The sequence below is a fragment of the Anabas testudineus genome, chromosome 11 (assembly GCF_900324465.2).
Source record: "Anabas testudineus chromosome 11, fAnaTes1.2, whole genome shotgun sequence".
In the NCBI taxonomy this organism is placed as follows: domain Eukaryota; kingdom Metazoa; phylum Chordata; class Actinopteri; order Anabantiformes; family Anabantidae; genus Anabas; species Anabas testudineus.
Window position 1 is genome coordinate 13,574,716 of NC_046620.1, and position 17,368 is coordinate 13,592,083.

Sequence of the window (17,368 nt, forward strand, 5' to 3'; positions counted from 1 at the left end):
CAGGCCGTGACACATAAAAGGCCGAGGTTGTGTGTGTCCATGCGTGCATACAAACATCTGTGTGTGTGCAGAAGGTTGGTGTTGCAATTTTGGATCAAAATGTGCATGCACGTTGCATGCTTTTAAATTGTTCTATAACTCGTCACGGGGGAGCTGTGAACCTGCGCCTTAAAATTCTCGGTTCACGGTGAAAGTGACACTTCCTCGTGTGTCCCGTGCAGTCGGAGAGCCAGCAGAAAACAGAGGCGACCCCAGAGGATTCAGACTTGGACCGTAAACGGAGGGAGACCGAGGCCCTGCTGCAGAGTATTGGCATCTCACCAGAGCCTCCACTTGGTACATAATACTCTAATGCTTTAAACAATAATTTAATCCTTCTCTTGTGATTGTGATTTAAAAGGTTTAGTCAATTCTTGCAAAACAAATAACCTTTCTAGATCCTACGTAGGTTTCCAGGTTCTAAAATCACATTAGATGTTTTTAATTACATTCGAACATCAGTGCTCATCATACAGCAGGAAGTTGCCTCCTGAACTATAGTTATTAACATTTTTATACCTAAGATATCTAATGGCACTTTACTTTTGCACAAATAACTTTAAGGCAAGCTTTTGGAAGCACTGTTCTCTAGTGGTCTGAAAATGTAACAACACCCTCAACATGTCAGAATTAGGAGTCTGCTATGTCTCTTATTAGTTAACAGTTCTTTATAGTGCACCTTCAAATGCAGCTGAGTACAGATTTCTATACTGCAGTGATAAATTCACAGTCAACAATGTATTTGATGTCCTCCTTTTCCTTTTCCTTTAAACATTTATATTATTTACCCATCACTGGTTTTACTTGGTTGCCTGTCATCCGAATTCTTTTGAGCAGTCCATTCTTTGCAGCCTTTAATGTTAGATTCATGTAATTTTCGTTATTTAGTCCCAACCCCCGTGTCCCCGTCTAAATCGCTGAGCACACCCAGTGAGACCGGGAGCCAGGACTCAGCTGATGGGGGCGCAGCAGGCAGGTAGGCCAACGTCACGCACTTCATGCTGGAGTTTAGGACTAGAATGTGGTGCACGTGTGTTTTTTCAGCTCTCTTTGAGAAAAAAATGGGTCCTAAAACAGATTATTTAAAAGGGGTTTTGACTGTAAATATTTTTGGCACATTGTCCTTTTTCAAATATCTTATGTCTCCTTTCTTGTTGACTGCACAACAGGTTTAGGTAAGGACGGGTGTCACTGTTCTCTCTTAGGTTTTGTTTTGTGGCATCTGTCATTGGTCATGGCATCGGGTGTTTTGATGACCACTCGGCAGCTTAGCTGCCCGTTAGTGGAATATGTTTGAAATATAGCAGCTATGGCCATTTGAAGTAAAGGCGCACACTTCATTTGAGCACAGCTGAGTAAATGTAACTTATTTTTTCCATCACCGTTGTGCAGGATGGAATCACTGAGCTTACTATCTCATGAGTCACACATGCTCCACGACCGCATTTATTTATATGCTTCTCTATTCACAACACACTAGAGCCATGCTATTATTACTATTTATACTTAAAGTTGGTGTGTTGTTGCTCTAGTGAATTAAACTTCCCACTGAGGAGGAAAAAAGAGTGGTCATCAAGCACTTTCCATTTGCTTTCTAATGGCAGCTGATTGTAGTGTGTCAGTGTTTAAGGGGAGGGGGGGGGCAGGGATCATTAGTGATGTGTTGATCTGGTATGGCCAGGGGTGGAATTGGGGATGAACTCCATAAAGTTCCCAGCAGAAATACTTTCTCTTATATAAAGCTGTTTACTTCTTACTATTTAGCTTTTACCAATTGGATTTTACAAATTGGTGAGTTAGTTTCGCTGCCTGGAATGAAAAGTTTTTCTTTCCCCAAATCCATCCTGGATGATGGCATGCCATTATGAGCTTCTCCATTTGTGGCTGTGTATGTGTATGTGTGTGTGTGTGTGTGTGTGTCCCTTCTTAGGTCAGGTTTCTCTAAAAACAAGTCCCAAGCACAGAGCTCAAGGTAAGCATGTTCACGTCAAACACAGGAATCTGGTTTATGTGCATAGACAGTGGTCTTACTCTTCCCATCATGATTTATAAGATCAAAACAGTGCCCTGCTCTTTTCCTTTGTTCCTCTGCTTTCCCCTGGTGACCTCCCTGTCTGAATCCTTGCTGTCTCCCTTAATGCCGGCTCGAAAGATTGCCGCTCGCATGAGTTGAGCCACAGAAGTCATTTCAGCCTTCACAGAATTGACAATCCGCTGCTTAAAGTGTCATGGCTGTTACCGTAAAACAGCCGGTGTGTCAGGCTAAGGAAATACCTTGCCACTCTCACCTGGCTCTGTGTGGCACGAGCTGAAGGTCTAATGGCCATGTTCACTGGCCCTAAAAGGTATCATCAAAAAGTGCAGTGGGGTTGAAAGTGTTATCCTTTCACAGCTAGTAGAGTCCAGCCGACCTGCCGTAAAACTCTTTCAGGTTTCAGTTACCTTTTAAAAACCCTGCAAGCAAAAGATTCCCACTGCTTAGTGCCTGCCCAGGATAAAACAAACTAGAACTGCTGAAGAACCACGCAGAGGCACCGAATGAGCTCATCGATCATGCATGGCAAGCACATTGTCATGCATGATGATACAAAGATAAATCTCTCTCTCTCTCTCTCTCTCTCTTTATATATATATATATATATATATATATATATGGATTTATTTAGACTTTCATATGCTGAATGTTACCATGTAAATATTAGCAGCATTTGACTTGTGTCAGGAGATGAACAGCAGAAACTTGCCTATGAAACATAAAGGCACAGGATGTCACAGAAATATAATCTAGGATGCAGGAGAATGTAGTATGAAATAAATAAGATAGATGCATGCTTGTTACCAAAAACGGAATGGTACAAATTAAGATTTTGAACCTTCTTCAACACGACTGAAACATTCTTTGTCCATAAATTGCTGTTTTCAACTTAGATTATTATCATGTATTGGAGTACTTTGATATAAGCTTTATTATAACGTCTCCCTAATGTTTAGCCTCTTCGACACTGTAGCTACTTATCTCGACAGTTTTCCAACTGTTTCCAAGTGTTCTGTGGTTGAGCAGTCGTACTACTGTGTTTGTGCGTTATTGGTACATGTGTGCCGGTGTTTGTGTGCGTTTATGATTGCGCGTCTGTTTTTAAACATGCATGTCCTCTTTGCCCCCCCACCACTCCCCCTCCTCCCCGTGTTGGTGACATCAGGACGCTGCAGTGGGACACAGACCCCTCTGTGCTGCAGCTGCAGGCTGATTCAGAGCTCGGGTACATGTTCCTTCTCTCCCCTTGTTCACCGTCTGACAAAAAAGGACACTGGATAAAAAACATCTTATTTGGCATTTTATGGCACATTTCTTTTATTTTGAAATTACATTAAAGTGTTAACAGTGTTAAGTGCCTATCCCCTCATCTTCCAACTATTGACTTACTGCGACAGACACCAGTCATGTTATTTATTCCTGTACATTCGGGCCCTTTAAACAAATGGACTTAGCATGGTATATAGCACAATTTATATTGCACAATATAACAACGCCAATGATAACACATTGTCTCTGTTACCCAGGCGAAGGATGCAGAGGCTGGGGGCCTCTAAGATCACACAAGTAGACTTCCTTCCCAAAGAGGTGGTCTCATACAGCAAAGAGACACAGACGCCGCTGACCGCCCACCTGTCTGAAGGTGAGTATTTTTGTGTGTGTGTGTGTGTGTGTATGAGTGACTGCATATTACATAACATAATATCTATACTCTAAAGGTAAAAAATCTCTTCAAGATTCCAACTGCTTTTTGGGTCTTTGCTGCACCACAGGTCACAATAGGTAACAGATGGCTTAATGCTGCAGTGATTGACATCATTGTGCGGTTGAATCTGATAGTCCTACAGTTCACAGTTTGTAAACCTGGAATGATTTAAATATCTTACAAAGACAGAAGGAGAGAGTGGGCCAAAGAGAAGCTGACAAGCGACTGCCTGCCAATTATTATGTCTTCAATCGGGGAACATCATGCTTTTGACTCCTGCTCAAAAGTAGAAACAGGTTGACCAAAGTCACCCGAGATGATTCAGTGTGGGTATCCACATGGAGTTTCGCGTTTCAGTTCGTGTGTAGCTAAAGAACCTTCAGCCTGCAAGAATTACGGAAGAGACGTGGTTCTAAAATGTGTGCATGCACGTGAAGATGTATATGTGCATATTTGTGTCTTTGCAAGTTGGCGTCCACATGTGTGCTGAGCTGCACTTCCTAAATACATCCATATGGTCACAACTGAGTTTAGCCCCGCGTTGGATTTGGCACTAACGTTGGTGGTTGCAAATCAAGACATATACATTTGAGTATTTTTCTATTGGAAGAGAAAGGCAGTGGGGATTTGGACGGATGACAGTAACAGTTGTTCCAGTAAATTGAACATCAAGCCTTTGAGCCATATTGCAGATATTCAGAAAGTAAAACTGGAAATGTCATCTTCATTTTTAAATACTGTGAATACAGACAGATACACACACAAACATATGTTTGTGCAACTTTAAAAAAAAATGTCCTGACTCCAACTGTCTAAATCTCGTCCTCACAATTTATAGCCGTGCAAGTACTCCCCAATGCACGTACGCTCCCTATCATCTCCTCTTATCGTCCTTCTTCTAGTTGCCAGGACAGCTGGCAGCCATGTGACTGGGAGGGGGTTGTACTTCCTGCTTCCTGTCATTATAATAGATGGTCTGGTGTGGATTCCACTGCCCTCCTCCACCAGCAACCACCACGCACATACACACACGTCTGTCCTGATCAGCATCCAAACGGCCTCCTTTAACTCCCCCCCCCGTTTCCTTGACATACCCGGGAACAGATCATTTATTCAACAAGTGCACACAGACTACATGTGCTGGATATCATGCACATACGTATGCCTACACATATACAAATCGGGATCAGAGTCCGTTTTTTTTTTTTTTTTGACCTAGTATGCTGCTGTTGTTGAAGGTGCTCCGGTGTATCTACACGGAGGCGCCGTAACAGCAACAAACAAACATACAGCCGTTGTAAGCTGTACATGACAATTAGGTAAAGAGATAAAGACCAACAATTAAAGAACCAAGCAAATAAACATGCAGTAGTTACTATATACAGGTCAAGTAGTCTGGCTTCATACACAAACAAATACACAGAGACCAAAGAGACCGCTTAGTGCCTGTAGCAGTGATATATGCCGGTCCATTTATTTGGTTTGTTTGTTTTCAGCTTCCAACAGCATGTGTAGGAGGTATGTGTGTGTGTGTGTCTGTGTGTGTGTGTAAAAACATCTGTGAGCCAGAGCAGGGCTGTGGTGGTCTACAGGGAGGTGACCCTGGCCTTAGGAGACCCTTCCTTTGCAGACTACCACAAAGCTCGTGTGTCTGGAGAAAGAAGAAAAGAGGCTGAGGGTAGCACCTGCCTGCACTTCTGGGCTGTGTGTTTGTTCAGGCTGGTTCCTTTTGTTGATTACTCAAACCCAACATGCACGCAAAAGCCATCTCATTTTTAGGTCGCAGCTACAGGTTTTCATAGAGCTGGGTTAAAGTAGGAAACCCAGCTAGCTGCTGTGGCAGGATGAATGTAAATTTAAGTAAAGCGATTTTCTCAATCATCCCAGAGGTGTGTAGAGCTGGAAACACCTCTAGTCGCTCTAATACTCAAACTTTGAGTGTGTGTTACTGTAATTAGTCTGGGTTTTTTTAAGAATATATGTCAGGCAGCAGACTGGTGCTGATGCTGACCTGGTGTCAAACTCAGTTTACCAACAAGAGTTAGTACAAATATAACAGACTAATCTAATAATAATATAAAATTATCATAATCTCATGAACAAAAATGTCATATTTGATTATTTTAACAACTAACATTTTAAAGGGCACATCTGGCCAGATTCAAATATGCTCTTCTGTGACAAGAAGTACAGTATTTCTTTTTTTTTTTTAAATCTGTATCAAATGTTATAACATGATTGCTAATGTGATCATAGTCTCACATTAAATAATACTGACATTGTGGCGTAAGTGTGTGAGAAAGGAAGCGTAAGTGTAGTCTCATCCTAATCTCTTTAAATCACTGACGGATGACTCAGGGATTCTCTCATGGCTTCTTCTCCCAGTGAACTTCTGACCTTCCCCGTTCTCATATGTGCAGTTATGTTCGGTCCGCGTTGGTGTGTGACATAAGTAAGCTCTGCAGGAGTGTGTGAATGCATTATGCCAATGAGTGACCTCACACTGACTGACTGCCATACAAAAATGTGTGTGTGTGTGTGTGTGTGTGTGTGTGTGTGTGTGTGTGTGTGTGTGTGTTCAAACCCGAATGCAGCTTTATCAAATTGGCTTGACTTCATCTGGCGTTTTTGTCTTTGTGAATGCGTTTGTGTTCTTGTTCTGCGTAAGAGTTTGTGTGTGTGACTCTCATTTAAGCCAGTTAACGATGCGGCTTTTCATTTCCGTGACCAATTTGCCTGGATGTAATGGTGATGTGAAGATGCCTATGCATGTTCCTTTTCCCATTGGCTGTTTACTGATGTGTCTCTCCTGAGCGTCCATTGTGTCAGGCAATCAGATTAGCTCCAGTCACGGTTAGCTCCAACTATTTACTGCTGTCCTAATGGGTATGAATGGACATATTTGTTGTGAGGGATACACGCTGCAATGTCTAAGGGCATTGCAGGGAAATAAAGTGAGGTCTAATGTGGTGTGTGATAGTAGCTTAACCCACAGAGGTCAAACAAACAAGAAAGTCTGTGTGTTGGCTAGTTTGTGTTTTATGCCTCTATCTACCTGTGTTCTATAGAAAAACAGGTTTTTCATTTCAAATTGACTAGCAGCAGCCGTTGCAGTGTGGCAGGTGAATGCTTTTCATGCACCCGTGGCAGCTTTAAATAGATCTACAGAAGACTGCAGTGTTACACCTCCTGTTGGAGTTTACAGTAAGACTTGACTATGAATAGAACCATCACGTATTCCTGGTATGAAATAAAGACAGTGACTGTAAACGACTTCTCATTTAGAGCATGCAGCAGATCGGGTGAAAGGCGATCATTGGTTACCCACTCGATGAACCCACAGAGGACTGCAACCTGACACGGCAGTTCCTCTCTTTTAGCATCATTGAGCATTATTTTTTGTTATTATAACAGTCGCCAGCATTATTTCAGGTACTTGTTCTTGTAAACTGACTAATACCTCCTAGCCATGTGTTCAACTGTGTTTTATTTGAAAAGCAAAACAACAAAAATGAGCTGTTGTACCACTCAGTGTCTCATGATTCCACGAAGGCTGTGAACTACTACTACTACTACTACTACTACTACTACTACTACTACTACTATTACCTAACCACAGCAGTTGAAAGTTTCTACCTGCCTTCTTAAGTCTAACAAAAAATCGTGTGTGTGCGCGTGCATGTAAGTTTACTTAAGATGTTGGCACGGGCAGGAAAGGTCAAGGGTATTGCAGGTATTTTATGCATGTGCTTGTGCATGTGCAAATATAGATGTGTGCAGGTTGACGTAGGTGTATTGTGAGTCTGACCCGGTTTGTATTAAACTGGTTTATCTCAGTGGAGTCTGGAAAGACTCCTAATAGGTCACAGTGGAAAAGTGTAGCCAAAGAAAAAGAGAATGTACCGTAAAGAGAAATTTGTGGTCACAAAACATTTGAGGAATGAAAGAGCTAGAGAGAAAGAAATGGAGGAGAAGCACTGGAGACCACCAAGGGACAATGCTGCAGATATGATATTACAGTAATTGTTTGCTGTGAACCACAAGTAGGCGTTTTAGAAACACAACTCTGTGTGCTTGTGTATGATTTTATGTTGCAGCGTTAGAAAACCCCTCCCTTAGGGTTAAAAGTTCATAGGGTCAGCAGTGTGTGCTAATGTCTCTGTGTCCAAATACAAACGCATGTGTGCACGACTCTCCCCCCCTCTCTCTCTCCTCGTAGTATGTTCTGGCCCATTAGTTTTCAGGGTCTGTATAGTTTGAGTATAGAGTTTGTCAGTAATTCGCTGCTTAAGTATATTTGCTGCAATAAGAGAATTTCTTTTGAAATGTTGTGGGCTGGGTCTGGCCTCATAATTGCAGGAGAACACACACATTTCACACTAATAACCTAGTACTACAAGTAATCAGACACATGCACATAAGCATACAGATTCATACATGTAAACATATACACTGCTTGTCCAAAAACAAAAAAGTCGCCACCTGTATTTAACTAAGCAAATAGGTACGAGCCTCCCATTGGATAATTAAAGCATAAATGATAAGTTTTTTAGCTGGCAACAAGTTATTGAACCCTAACTGATGTCAACAACCATGTCAGAAGACCAAAAGTACTATTAGTTATTGGGAGCAATAGTACTTCAGCTTGCAGTGTTCAAATGATACCCAGCCCACAGTAGCAGTTGTTATTTATCCCATTTTATTAGCCTATTTAAGAAATCTATTGCATGTCCTCAGAGAATCTGGACAACATGTGTTGAATTTGCAGAAGTTTAGTGGGTGACAAGTTAATGACACTGTTTTCTTATTGGCATTTGCCCGTGCAGAGTGATGCTTTTTACCAGAAAAGCTGAAAGGGGTTGTTATTTTTTTAGTCCATTTTCTCCTACCAGAGAGCATCAGGAGGGGGAAAGTATTACTGTGTTTGGCAGTAGGCTGAGGCTTATACTAAACGCTCCCAACTCATGAGGTTGAGGTTCTTTAAGTTCCCTTTTGCAATTCATCCTCTGTCTGTCTTTGGCATTTTCTATAATCCAGTGAAGCAACAATTCAAATAAAAACAGTGAATGTAACGCACTCCCAATCTATAATGAACCGAACATGATGGAGGGGTTTGCGGGCAGCCTTCAAGGTCCTAAGGAGAGGAATGTGGCGGCATGAGTGTGTGTTTTCATGGTTAGGAACTTACATGTTTCTGTATGTGTCTGTGTGTGTGAGCGTAGCCACATATGGAAGTGCTTGTCTCATATATTGTTGTTGTTCCAGCAGGCGACTACAACAGACTGAGCAGACCAGAGAAAGAGAGAGCGTGTGTGTGTGTCTGTGTGCGTGTGTGTGTTTGTGTGTGTGTGTGAGTGAGAGAGAGAGATTGTGTGTGTGTGTGTGTGTGTGTGTGTGCTTTCTAAAGGCAAAAACCATGTAGAGTAACTTCAATGTGCACCCAGATGACCTTGAACAAAATGCACTCAGTTGTTTTACTTGAAATTTGTCCATTTTTTGAATGGACTTCTCATATTTAGTGACTTCTGGACTTTGTGAAGAGCGATTGCCCGGAGGTGACGGCGGCTGCGGCAGGGAGGCCATCTAACCATGTGTGCATGTGCTGAATGTCCATGTTCACACAAATACACAGTCGGAGCAGAGTTATGACACCGGGGGGACGCACAACTTCACTCCTGTTTCATTCTCAAAGTAGATTTCAGAGACATTCTTGATATTAGAGAAAAAAATAATGTCTTTCATAGTGGATAAGGTATTTTCATGTGAGGCACAGATGATTGTAATCTTCCCCTAGAACCACTATATAATAAGGTACATGAACCCCTTCTACATCTTTTTTCCTCTGGGCTTTTCTGTCTTTTTGGCAAAATGGCCATCATCCAGAATAATGTTTGCCATCAGACGAGTGCTTGAGACGAGTGTGAATATAGTTTCACGTTTCATCCCCACCCCCCCCTTTTTCAACTATTTTCTGTTTGCCCCTTTTCACTTGTATTTTGTTGAACTTGACTTTTTTGACACGTGCAACCCCACCCGTGTTGCTTTTTTTTTTTTATATGTGTGTGTGTGTGTACAGCAACAGTGGGTGTTGAATGTTTCCCTGGGTGGTCTGCCTTGTTCTCTGAGATCATTTGGACTCTCCAGGGCTTTTTATTTGAGAGGGTAGCAGTTCACTGCCGCAGACAGCCTGCAGCTTATAAGCCTGTTTTACTTTTGTGTGTGTTTTTTGGTCCTTACAGTTTGAAAAATGACATCAAGTTGAGTTTCTGTTGAGGTAACAAATTAAGAAAACCTCTAGCAGTACAAAGAAAAAATAAATACTGTGCTACTGAAAAGATAGCACAACGTAAACTGGTTTTTAATTGTTTCTCAGCCAAACATGGTTGAAATTCAGTAGGTTTTAAAATCAACTCACTCTGTTCTAGTTCTAACGGATTCAGAACTAAAATTTTCAGGTCATTAAATAATTTTAGAGCTCACTAGTTGAAGTGAAACTTGACAACCACACTGGTTTTCTGCTGGCTGCAGTGTGGCATGCTATTCCCTTTCTCTCCAGCAGGGAGCACTCTTGGCACATCCACTTGATATATACTCAAGTGCTTCCTCCACCAGAATTGTCAAGAGAGTTTTATTAGAAACGAGTATCAGATTCAATTAAATTATTGTAATGATTTAAAATAACCGTTTTGCAAATAATCTCAGACAGGTGCTGGAAGTCTTTAGCGTGACCGAGAGAAATCCCACAAGAGTGAAGTCCGGCGCTGTCTTTGAGTCACTCTCCAAAGAATAGGCTTGTGTTTATTGATTTAACAGAGTTGCAGAGGTGCTGTTGTCTATTTTAGTACGGTCCAGATGGATTTAACCCCAAGCATGAACAGCCTCTTATCAGGCCTATAAAAACTGCTTGCCCCACATGTCTGTTTGTCCCTCATTAGAACAAAATAAAACCCCATCGTCATTCAAGTGGGAAACGCAGACCGCCAATCACCATCTGATGCAAATAGCGCCACTTCTGAGTGACACAAATCCGTGCTCTGCGTTGAAAAGTGAGTTGATGCCACAGTGGTGATTTTATGTAAGACTTTTTTCTTTTTTTTTCTTGTTTCTCTCTCGCTCTCTTGCTCTCTGACTGGGTTTTTGACAGTTTGGAAAGTTTGAAGTCATGGGTTTTAATCAGGGCCTTGCGGCCAGGCTCAGAGCATGGCGTGGCATAGCATGATGGCTCAGTTTAAAGATGTGGGTCTGGGTCGGGGCCAAGCCTGGGTGGCACTGCTAGAAAAAAGAGGTGGGGGTGCGGGTGGGGGTGGGTGGGGGGACAGAGAAAGAGACTGAAAGAGAGAAAGATATGGGAAGAGAATCTACTCTGACTGCAGCCACAGAACACAGCAAAGTTGGCCGCAGACCCCCATAGGCCTGAATGGGCTGCATTAATGAAAGATGATTATGTGTGGGCATGCGTGTGTGCGAGCTGTGTAGACTTGGATGTACACAAACGGGAACACACACACACACACACACACACACACACACACACACACTCACACAATGTTTGATCAGTGTGGGGAATAGATGAATTAATCTAAATCATCCTGTGGGTTTTAGTCTCACCAGTATTACATCAGGTCCTGCTGCTAATGTGTGTGTGTGTGTGTGTCTGTGTGTGTGTGTGTGTGTGTGTGTGTGTGGAGGAATACTCTTACCCCTACTGTGGCAATCATGACTTGATGAACCATGATGAATTTTAAATATTATTTTGTATTAAAACAAATGGAAATAAAAATAAAAAAAAGCAGAATAAAATTAAGAAATAAATAATAATCTGTGTCCTCTCTGTGGGAAGAAAACATTATTTTACAAGCCTTTTCTCAACATTTGGCAGACGTTGTGGACTTTAGTGCCCCCGGAGTCCGATTCACTTGCCACTGTGGACTCGTTGACATGCCGTCTCACTTTCTTCTCCAGCCCGTCATGTCTTTCTTGACAAATCAGAAACGCTCTTGAGCAGTTTGGGCTGCACTGTGACTGCAGCTGTCCAGCCTGGCTAACAGACAACCCCCTAACATCTTGGCATTGTTTTTTTTTTTTTTTCTGCATTCAGTTGCTACAGAGTTCACGAAGACACGTATGAGTGGGTGCAAGGCTTGCAGAGAGCATGACTGGTCTCACTGATGTCTATTTTAATCTCCGGTTCTAAACTCAAAATGGGCCATGAGCCTATTCCAGATGGCTGAAAACATGATGTCCTGTGCTCCCAGTGTTCTTCTGTTTGCTTTTCTGCTGTATTATCAACCAATAAACGGCTACTGTTATAGTATCAGTTCTCTTAGGATTGGATAATTTTCTTAGTGTATTTCTTATCATCAAGTCAGTCATATAAAATCATCGTGGTTGCATAAATCTTTTTTTGATACTTGGATAACAAGGATAGAATTACTGGAGGTGGGATGTATAAAGTGAGGAAATTCCCCTGATGCCTCGGGTCATTTGTAATATACTCTGACTCTGTGTGTGTGTGTGTGTGTTGCGTCTTTCTCTAACAATAAGAGTTGTTCTCAGTGAAGTTAATGCATATATGCGTGCGTTCGTGTGTGTGTGTGTGTGTGTGTGTGTGTGTGTGTGTGTGTCGTGCCAGGGCCACATTAGAGGAGCCTTTCAAGTCATGTTGACCTCCTCCTACTCCTCAGCATAGTGCTTGTGTTGTGGTCTGCTCAACAGCCATCCTCCCAGAACCCCTGCACACTCTGAGCGTGTGTGTGTGTGTGTGTGTATATGTGTGTGTGTGTGTGTGTGTTTGCGCCCATATGAATGTGTACATGATTCTGTAAGGTTATTCCCAGTGCGTGGGATGCCCCCAAACTCCTGCTGCATGTCTCTTTTGTGTCCCTCTCCCTGTTTGAGCCAGATCTTCTCTCTCATATCGTGTCTCTGTCTTTGTGATTAATACAATAGCGATCTATAAAAATTAAGTACTGTCAGGTTTGACTCAGTTTTGGAGTCACCTACATGGTGCTATGACAAGTCTGCAGCTTTGCACCCGATAATGTACGTGATGACAAACCTGGGGCCTGGTCTCATCCTTCCCTCTACACATGAACACACACACACGCACAAACACACACACCCACAGCGCTTTGATAACTATGCCAACTGCTCCAAGCATGCACTAACACATTGGAGTACACCAGCACTTATTGTGGATCAGGGAATCGAATAAAAGGTTAGCTAATGCTTTGATCCATCACACACACACACACACACACACACACACACACACACACACCATTGTGCTTTATGTACTCGCCGGAGGTGAGCCGAAGACAGTGTGTACATCTTTTATATGAGCCGTTGGTATCTTTAAAACCGCTCGCTCCACACGCTCGATAGTAGCTGCCTACTGTGAAATAATACAAGATGTTTAAGCTAATGAAAATCTCAGCGGTGCCTCAGCCATCATTAAGGCTATGTTTTCTTTATTCCCCAAACAGATCAGCCCGTTACTCTCACCTGAACTATTTCACTCTTCTAGTCCGTAAAAGAAATAATAATGCTCATACTGGCTAACAAGAGCCTTGCGTAGAGAAAACAGGATGGGTTCACTGGCTTCAGCTCCTGTGCCGTCAGCAGCTGCTTTTTGAGAGCATGTGAGGAGCTTCTGTGTGTGAGGCTGTGTTACTTCCATTCCTGTTTGCAGAGGGTAATATTTCTGCTTTTGCAAACAATTTCATGCAGTCAGGTGTGTGTGTGTGTGTGTGTGTGTGTGTGTAGTCCTCTTTGTGTATATGTGTTTGTGCATGAGTGCATGTGCATTTACAAACACCACACGTGTGTGTGTGTGTGTGTGTGTGTGTCTCCACTCTGTGAGTCTGTGCAGCTACATACCTGCTGGGCTGTGCTGAATTGACTGGGCTTGGTCAGCATGAGTAAGCAGCCAGGGGAAGATTGATGCAGCTAGATGCGGGTGCCCCGGGCTACCGAGGATATCATTACCTCGGGTGTGTTGCCAGCCAAAACAGAGCCCCAAGCAGAGTTTCATCAAGACGGACCCCCGTCAGCGGCAAGGGGGAGGATACCAGTTAACCTGTTGTCCTGCGGTGAGGAGCGGTATTAAGCAGCAGGTGGAAAAAGAAAGCACCCCGTGACGGGCATAAGGCGGAAACAAGAAGGTGTGCAGATACTTAGAGGGTAACACACGGACACACAGCCTGCGGAAGACTGTTTCCCCTCCCTGCATTTTCTGCAACTTAAAAGTCTCTAGTGTGTCTTTGCATGGACATTTTACATAAAGGTTTATTCGGTTATTTCTAATCTATGGGTGCAACTTTCCAGCATCATTTACACAATATAGCTGCTCCTTCACTTTGAGCACACACTGAATTGTATCTTTAAAAAATTTCCATTCAAAGTAAATAGCCAGGATATTTTTGGTGCAGGACTGTGACAGAACAACTTGATGCATGGGTCCTGGCAGCAACAACAGCAGTATCTTCATACGGGAATTGGATGGTCTCTCCTCAGTGAGGTAACCCATAGCCCATGAATCACCCTGCCTTGCTCCAGAGTCCTGTGGTCCTGGATGTTGACAGTTTGACCGCTCCTCAATGTGGTCTCTCTCCTCTCCTCATGCTCCTCCCATCTCTATCACCACACATTCCAACCACCGGACCGGTCACGTAAGGCCAAGAAAATAGAACAAAATAGAATAGAAGTTGTGTGTAATGGATCTTCCCACTGCTGGTTTAGCAGGACCCCATTTTCCTATTCACTTCCTGAAGCGTTTGGAGTTTACTGGGCACAGTTTGTGGAGTGGAAGAATGACTGATGGATGACAAAAAAAAACATCTGAGAGAAATAAAACTTTTACAAACTGATGCATGGTGGGAGAGAGAAAGGGCCTGAAGGAAGAGTGTGTTTCTGTTTGCAGCTTGTCTGTTTTGGCAGCTCAGACAGCTGGCAGTCTGCCTGTCTGGTTTCTCTCTGGTCTCTCCTCCATACTGGTGGGTCACTGGTGTTTGGATCACTACACCACTGACTTGGACTAAGCTTCACCACTGTGTGTTTAATTTAGCTTAGTCATTTATTATTATACAGTACACACAGTATGAAAATTAACGTCATATATCAAAAACGTTTATTTGGAAAGGAAAAAGAAAAGAAAATACAAAGATTGGATGCCTAAAATAATGTAGGCCAGAAATGATTGTAATCATAATATTAAACTCACTCAAGTGTTTCACCAATTACAATCATATTTGTTTTTTTTTTAATGTTGTTTTTTTTTTTTTTAAGAGTAGCAGTGAGTTCATCAAGAGCTTAGGCAAGTCCAAGTGATAAATGGACAGTTCATCCGGTGCAAGAGCAGCCCTTGAGCGAGTGGTTTTAACAGTGCCCCAGGCCATGCTCCAGCTGAGTTAAACACACCCTGATGTGTGTGTGTGTGTGTGTGTGTGTGTGTGTGTGTGTGTGTGTGTGTGTGTGTGAGTGAGAGAGAGAGAGTCATGTCACGTCTGAGAGTGTGATGTAGTCACTTCCTCCCACTGGACTGAGCAACTGTTGTCAGCTTGACCCTGCGCCAGTTAACCCCTCGCCACCCTTGGCACTGCGGGTGAGGGCCCCGGGTGTGTGTGTGTGTGTGTTATAGAGAGAAAGACTGTGTGTATGTGTGTGTGTGTGCGTGTGTGTTGGCAGACCACAGGTGTCTGGTCGCGGTGTCAGGGTGTTAAGAGGTCTTTGGAGAGGCCCCCGTCTCTCGGCATCTGTTTCAGAGCGAGGGAGCGGCAGAGAAGAGGAGGAGAGGTTGGCGAGGGTTACCAACACATACCCTGAGGGGTGTTGGGGGGTTGTTGGGGGGGCAGTAGCTGACAAGCAGGTGCCTATGTTGACAGTAACCCCTCATACTTGAACCCCAAACACACACGCCGCACACACTTACAATAAATCCTGCAGAATCAAGCGTAATTGCAGAGCCTGATTGGAGGGAATGCAGAGGGAATCCCCTTTTACACAGACACACAAGCACACACACATCACTGGATCTCTTTGCTTGGGGTCAAAGGTGAAAGAGAGAGCAGAGCACGCACAACTCTTACATTTCCTGCTGACTGTGTGTATCTGTGTGTGCATCTTATTTATGTGCATGATGAGGATTTATCTCCACACATGCAGACCATGTGGACACATGCTGCACAGCTACCAAGCGGAAATGGACACGGGATAGTTTCCTGATATATATATATATTGTTCTTGAGACGTTGTGCTTCGTAGACATGTGCCACAGTGCAGCAAATTCTGCAGCGTGTATGTATTATGTTTTGGTTTTGTTTAAAAAATTGTGTGTTTGTAAATGAAACCCATTTGGACCGAATGTGAGTCAGGTGTACCGGTGCAAGCCTGGGAATGATTATTTTGGTAAGAAGGGGTGGGGGGGGCACATAGCGGGAGGTCGAGGAAAATTGGAACAGCTGTTGATTAACATGAGTGCTCTCTGTTTTGTTTTTTTACTCTCTCAGTGGAGGAAGAAGAGGAGGATGAAGAGATGATGGAGGTGAAGCCAGGCCCTGAGTCGGAGCAGCAGGATGAAGACGACAACAGGGAATCCAAAGAAGGTGAAGGCTGGAGGAGCGATCCCTCACATCTTCATTAATCCAAGTGTGTTTGTTTTTATTAGTAAATTTCCTCTCGTATAAATGTAAGTATGCAGCAGCCGCACCCCCAGATATCGCCGTCCTTCATCCTCCAGTCTCCTTCCTTCCTGTCATTTTCACATGCTGCTGTCACGAAACACTGTTGACTCATGTGTGACACCCTCTGCCAGCGAGCGTATCAGATGGCCGGGGTGGCAGTAGGTTACAGTCAGGGTTCGAGCGGGTCCAGCTTATCGGCTCTTTGGTATGTGGGGGTCAGCACCGATTAAAAACCTGCCACTTGCCCTACTGACCATACTTCAAAGCAGAGAGGAATGGAGAAGCGTGTGCATGCATACGTTGGCGTTTCATGTAGTAAATAATAGAGAAAAGACTCTTGTTTGATGGACACAGATGGAGAGGCATGTTCGTGTCCAGCCACGCAAACGTATCTGTAACTCTACTAAATATAAAACAAACGCACACACAGATCTACGCACACATGCGCTCATAAACACACATCCCGTCTCCGCTCCATCCCCGGTCTATTAGAAGGTCTGGCCTTTGATCTCTGCCACTCGATTCACTGGCTCTTTTCTGACAACTCATAAGAAATACAAAGGGATGGGGGGGGGGGGGGGGGGGGGGGGATCAAAGTCAAGAGGCAGGGTAAAGGTCGATACATGTGTGTCTGTGCATTCTTGTGTGTGTAAAATTGCATGTGTGCTTGGGGACAGTGACTTCAAAAACCGGACGCCGTGCTGTGCAGCCATTACGTTCAAAGGCAGGCTGGTTGCTCAGAGGGCTTTGTTTTCCTCTTGTTTATGAAGTTCCTACTGTAGGGCTTTATTAGAATAGATGCATTAGTGCCGTTTGTAGTTTATTATGTCCTGGATGTGATTCTGGTTTTGATAGAGATGAAGTGAATGTTAATCTGACATCGGGAGCATGTGATGTACGCCACTGTAA

At 43.4% G+C, this 17,368-nt stretch overlaps 1 protein-coding gene across 8 annotated transcripts in view; it reads left to right on the top strand.

Annotated features, from left to right (window-relative positions):
* Window positions 1–17,368, top strand: part of LOC113153826 (cytoplasmic dynein 1 intermediate chain 1) — a 43,264-nt gene that overhangs the window by 2,152 nt on the left and 23,744 nt on the right. For 5 of the 8 annotated variants that reach the window (XM_026347674.1, XM_026347679.1, XM_026347675.1 and 2 more), the window contains 6 exons: window positions 222–336; window positions 928–1,015; window positions 1,970–2,011; window positions 3,240–3,299; window positions 3,601–3,716; window positions 16,286–16,381. In XM_026347674.1, the coding sequence (XP_026203459.1) occupies window positions 222–336; window positions 928–1,015; window positions 1,970–2,011; window positions 3,240–3,299; window positions 3,601–3,716; window positions 16,286–16,381 (517 nt within the window). Of the gene's footprint in view, window positions 1–221; window positions 337–927; window positions 1,016–1,208; window positions 1,215–1,969; window positions 2,012–3,239; window positions 3,300–3,600; window positions 3,717–16,285; window positions 16,382–17,368 lie in introns of all 8 variants that reach the window. The other 3 variants (XM_026347678.1, XM_026347677.1, XM_026347676.1) reach the window with 2 other exon arrangements.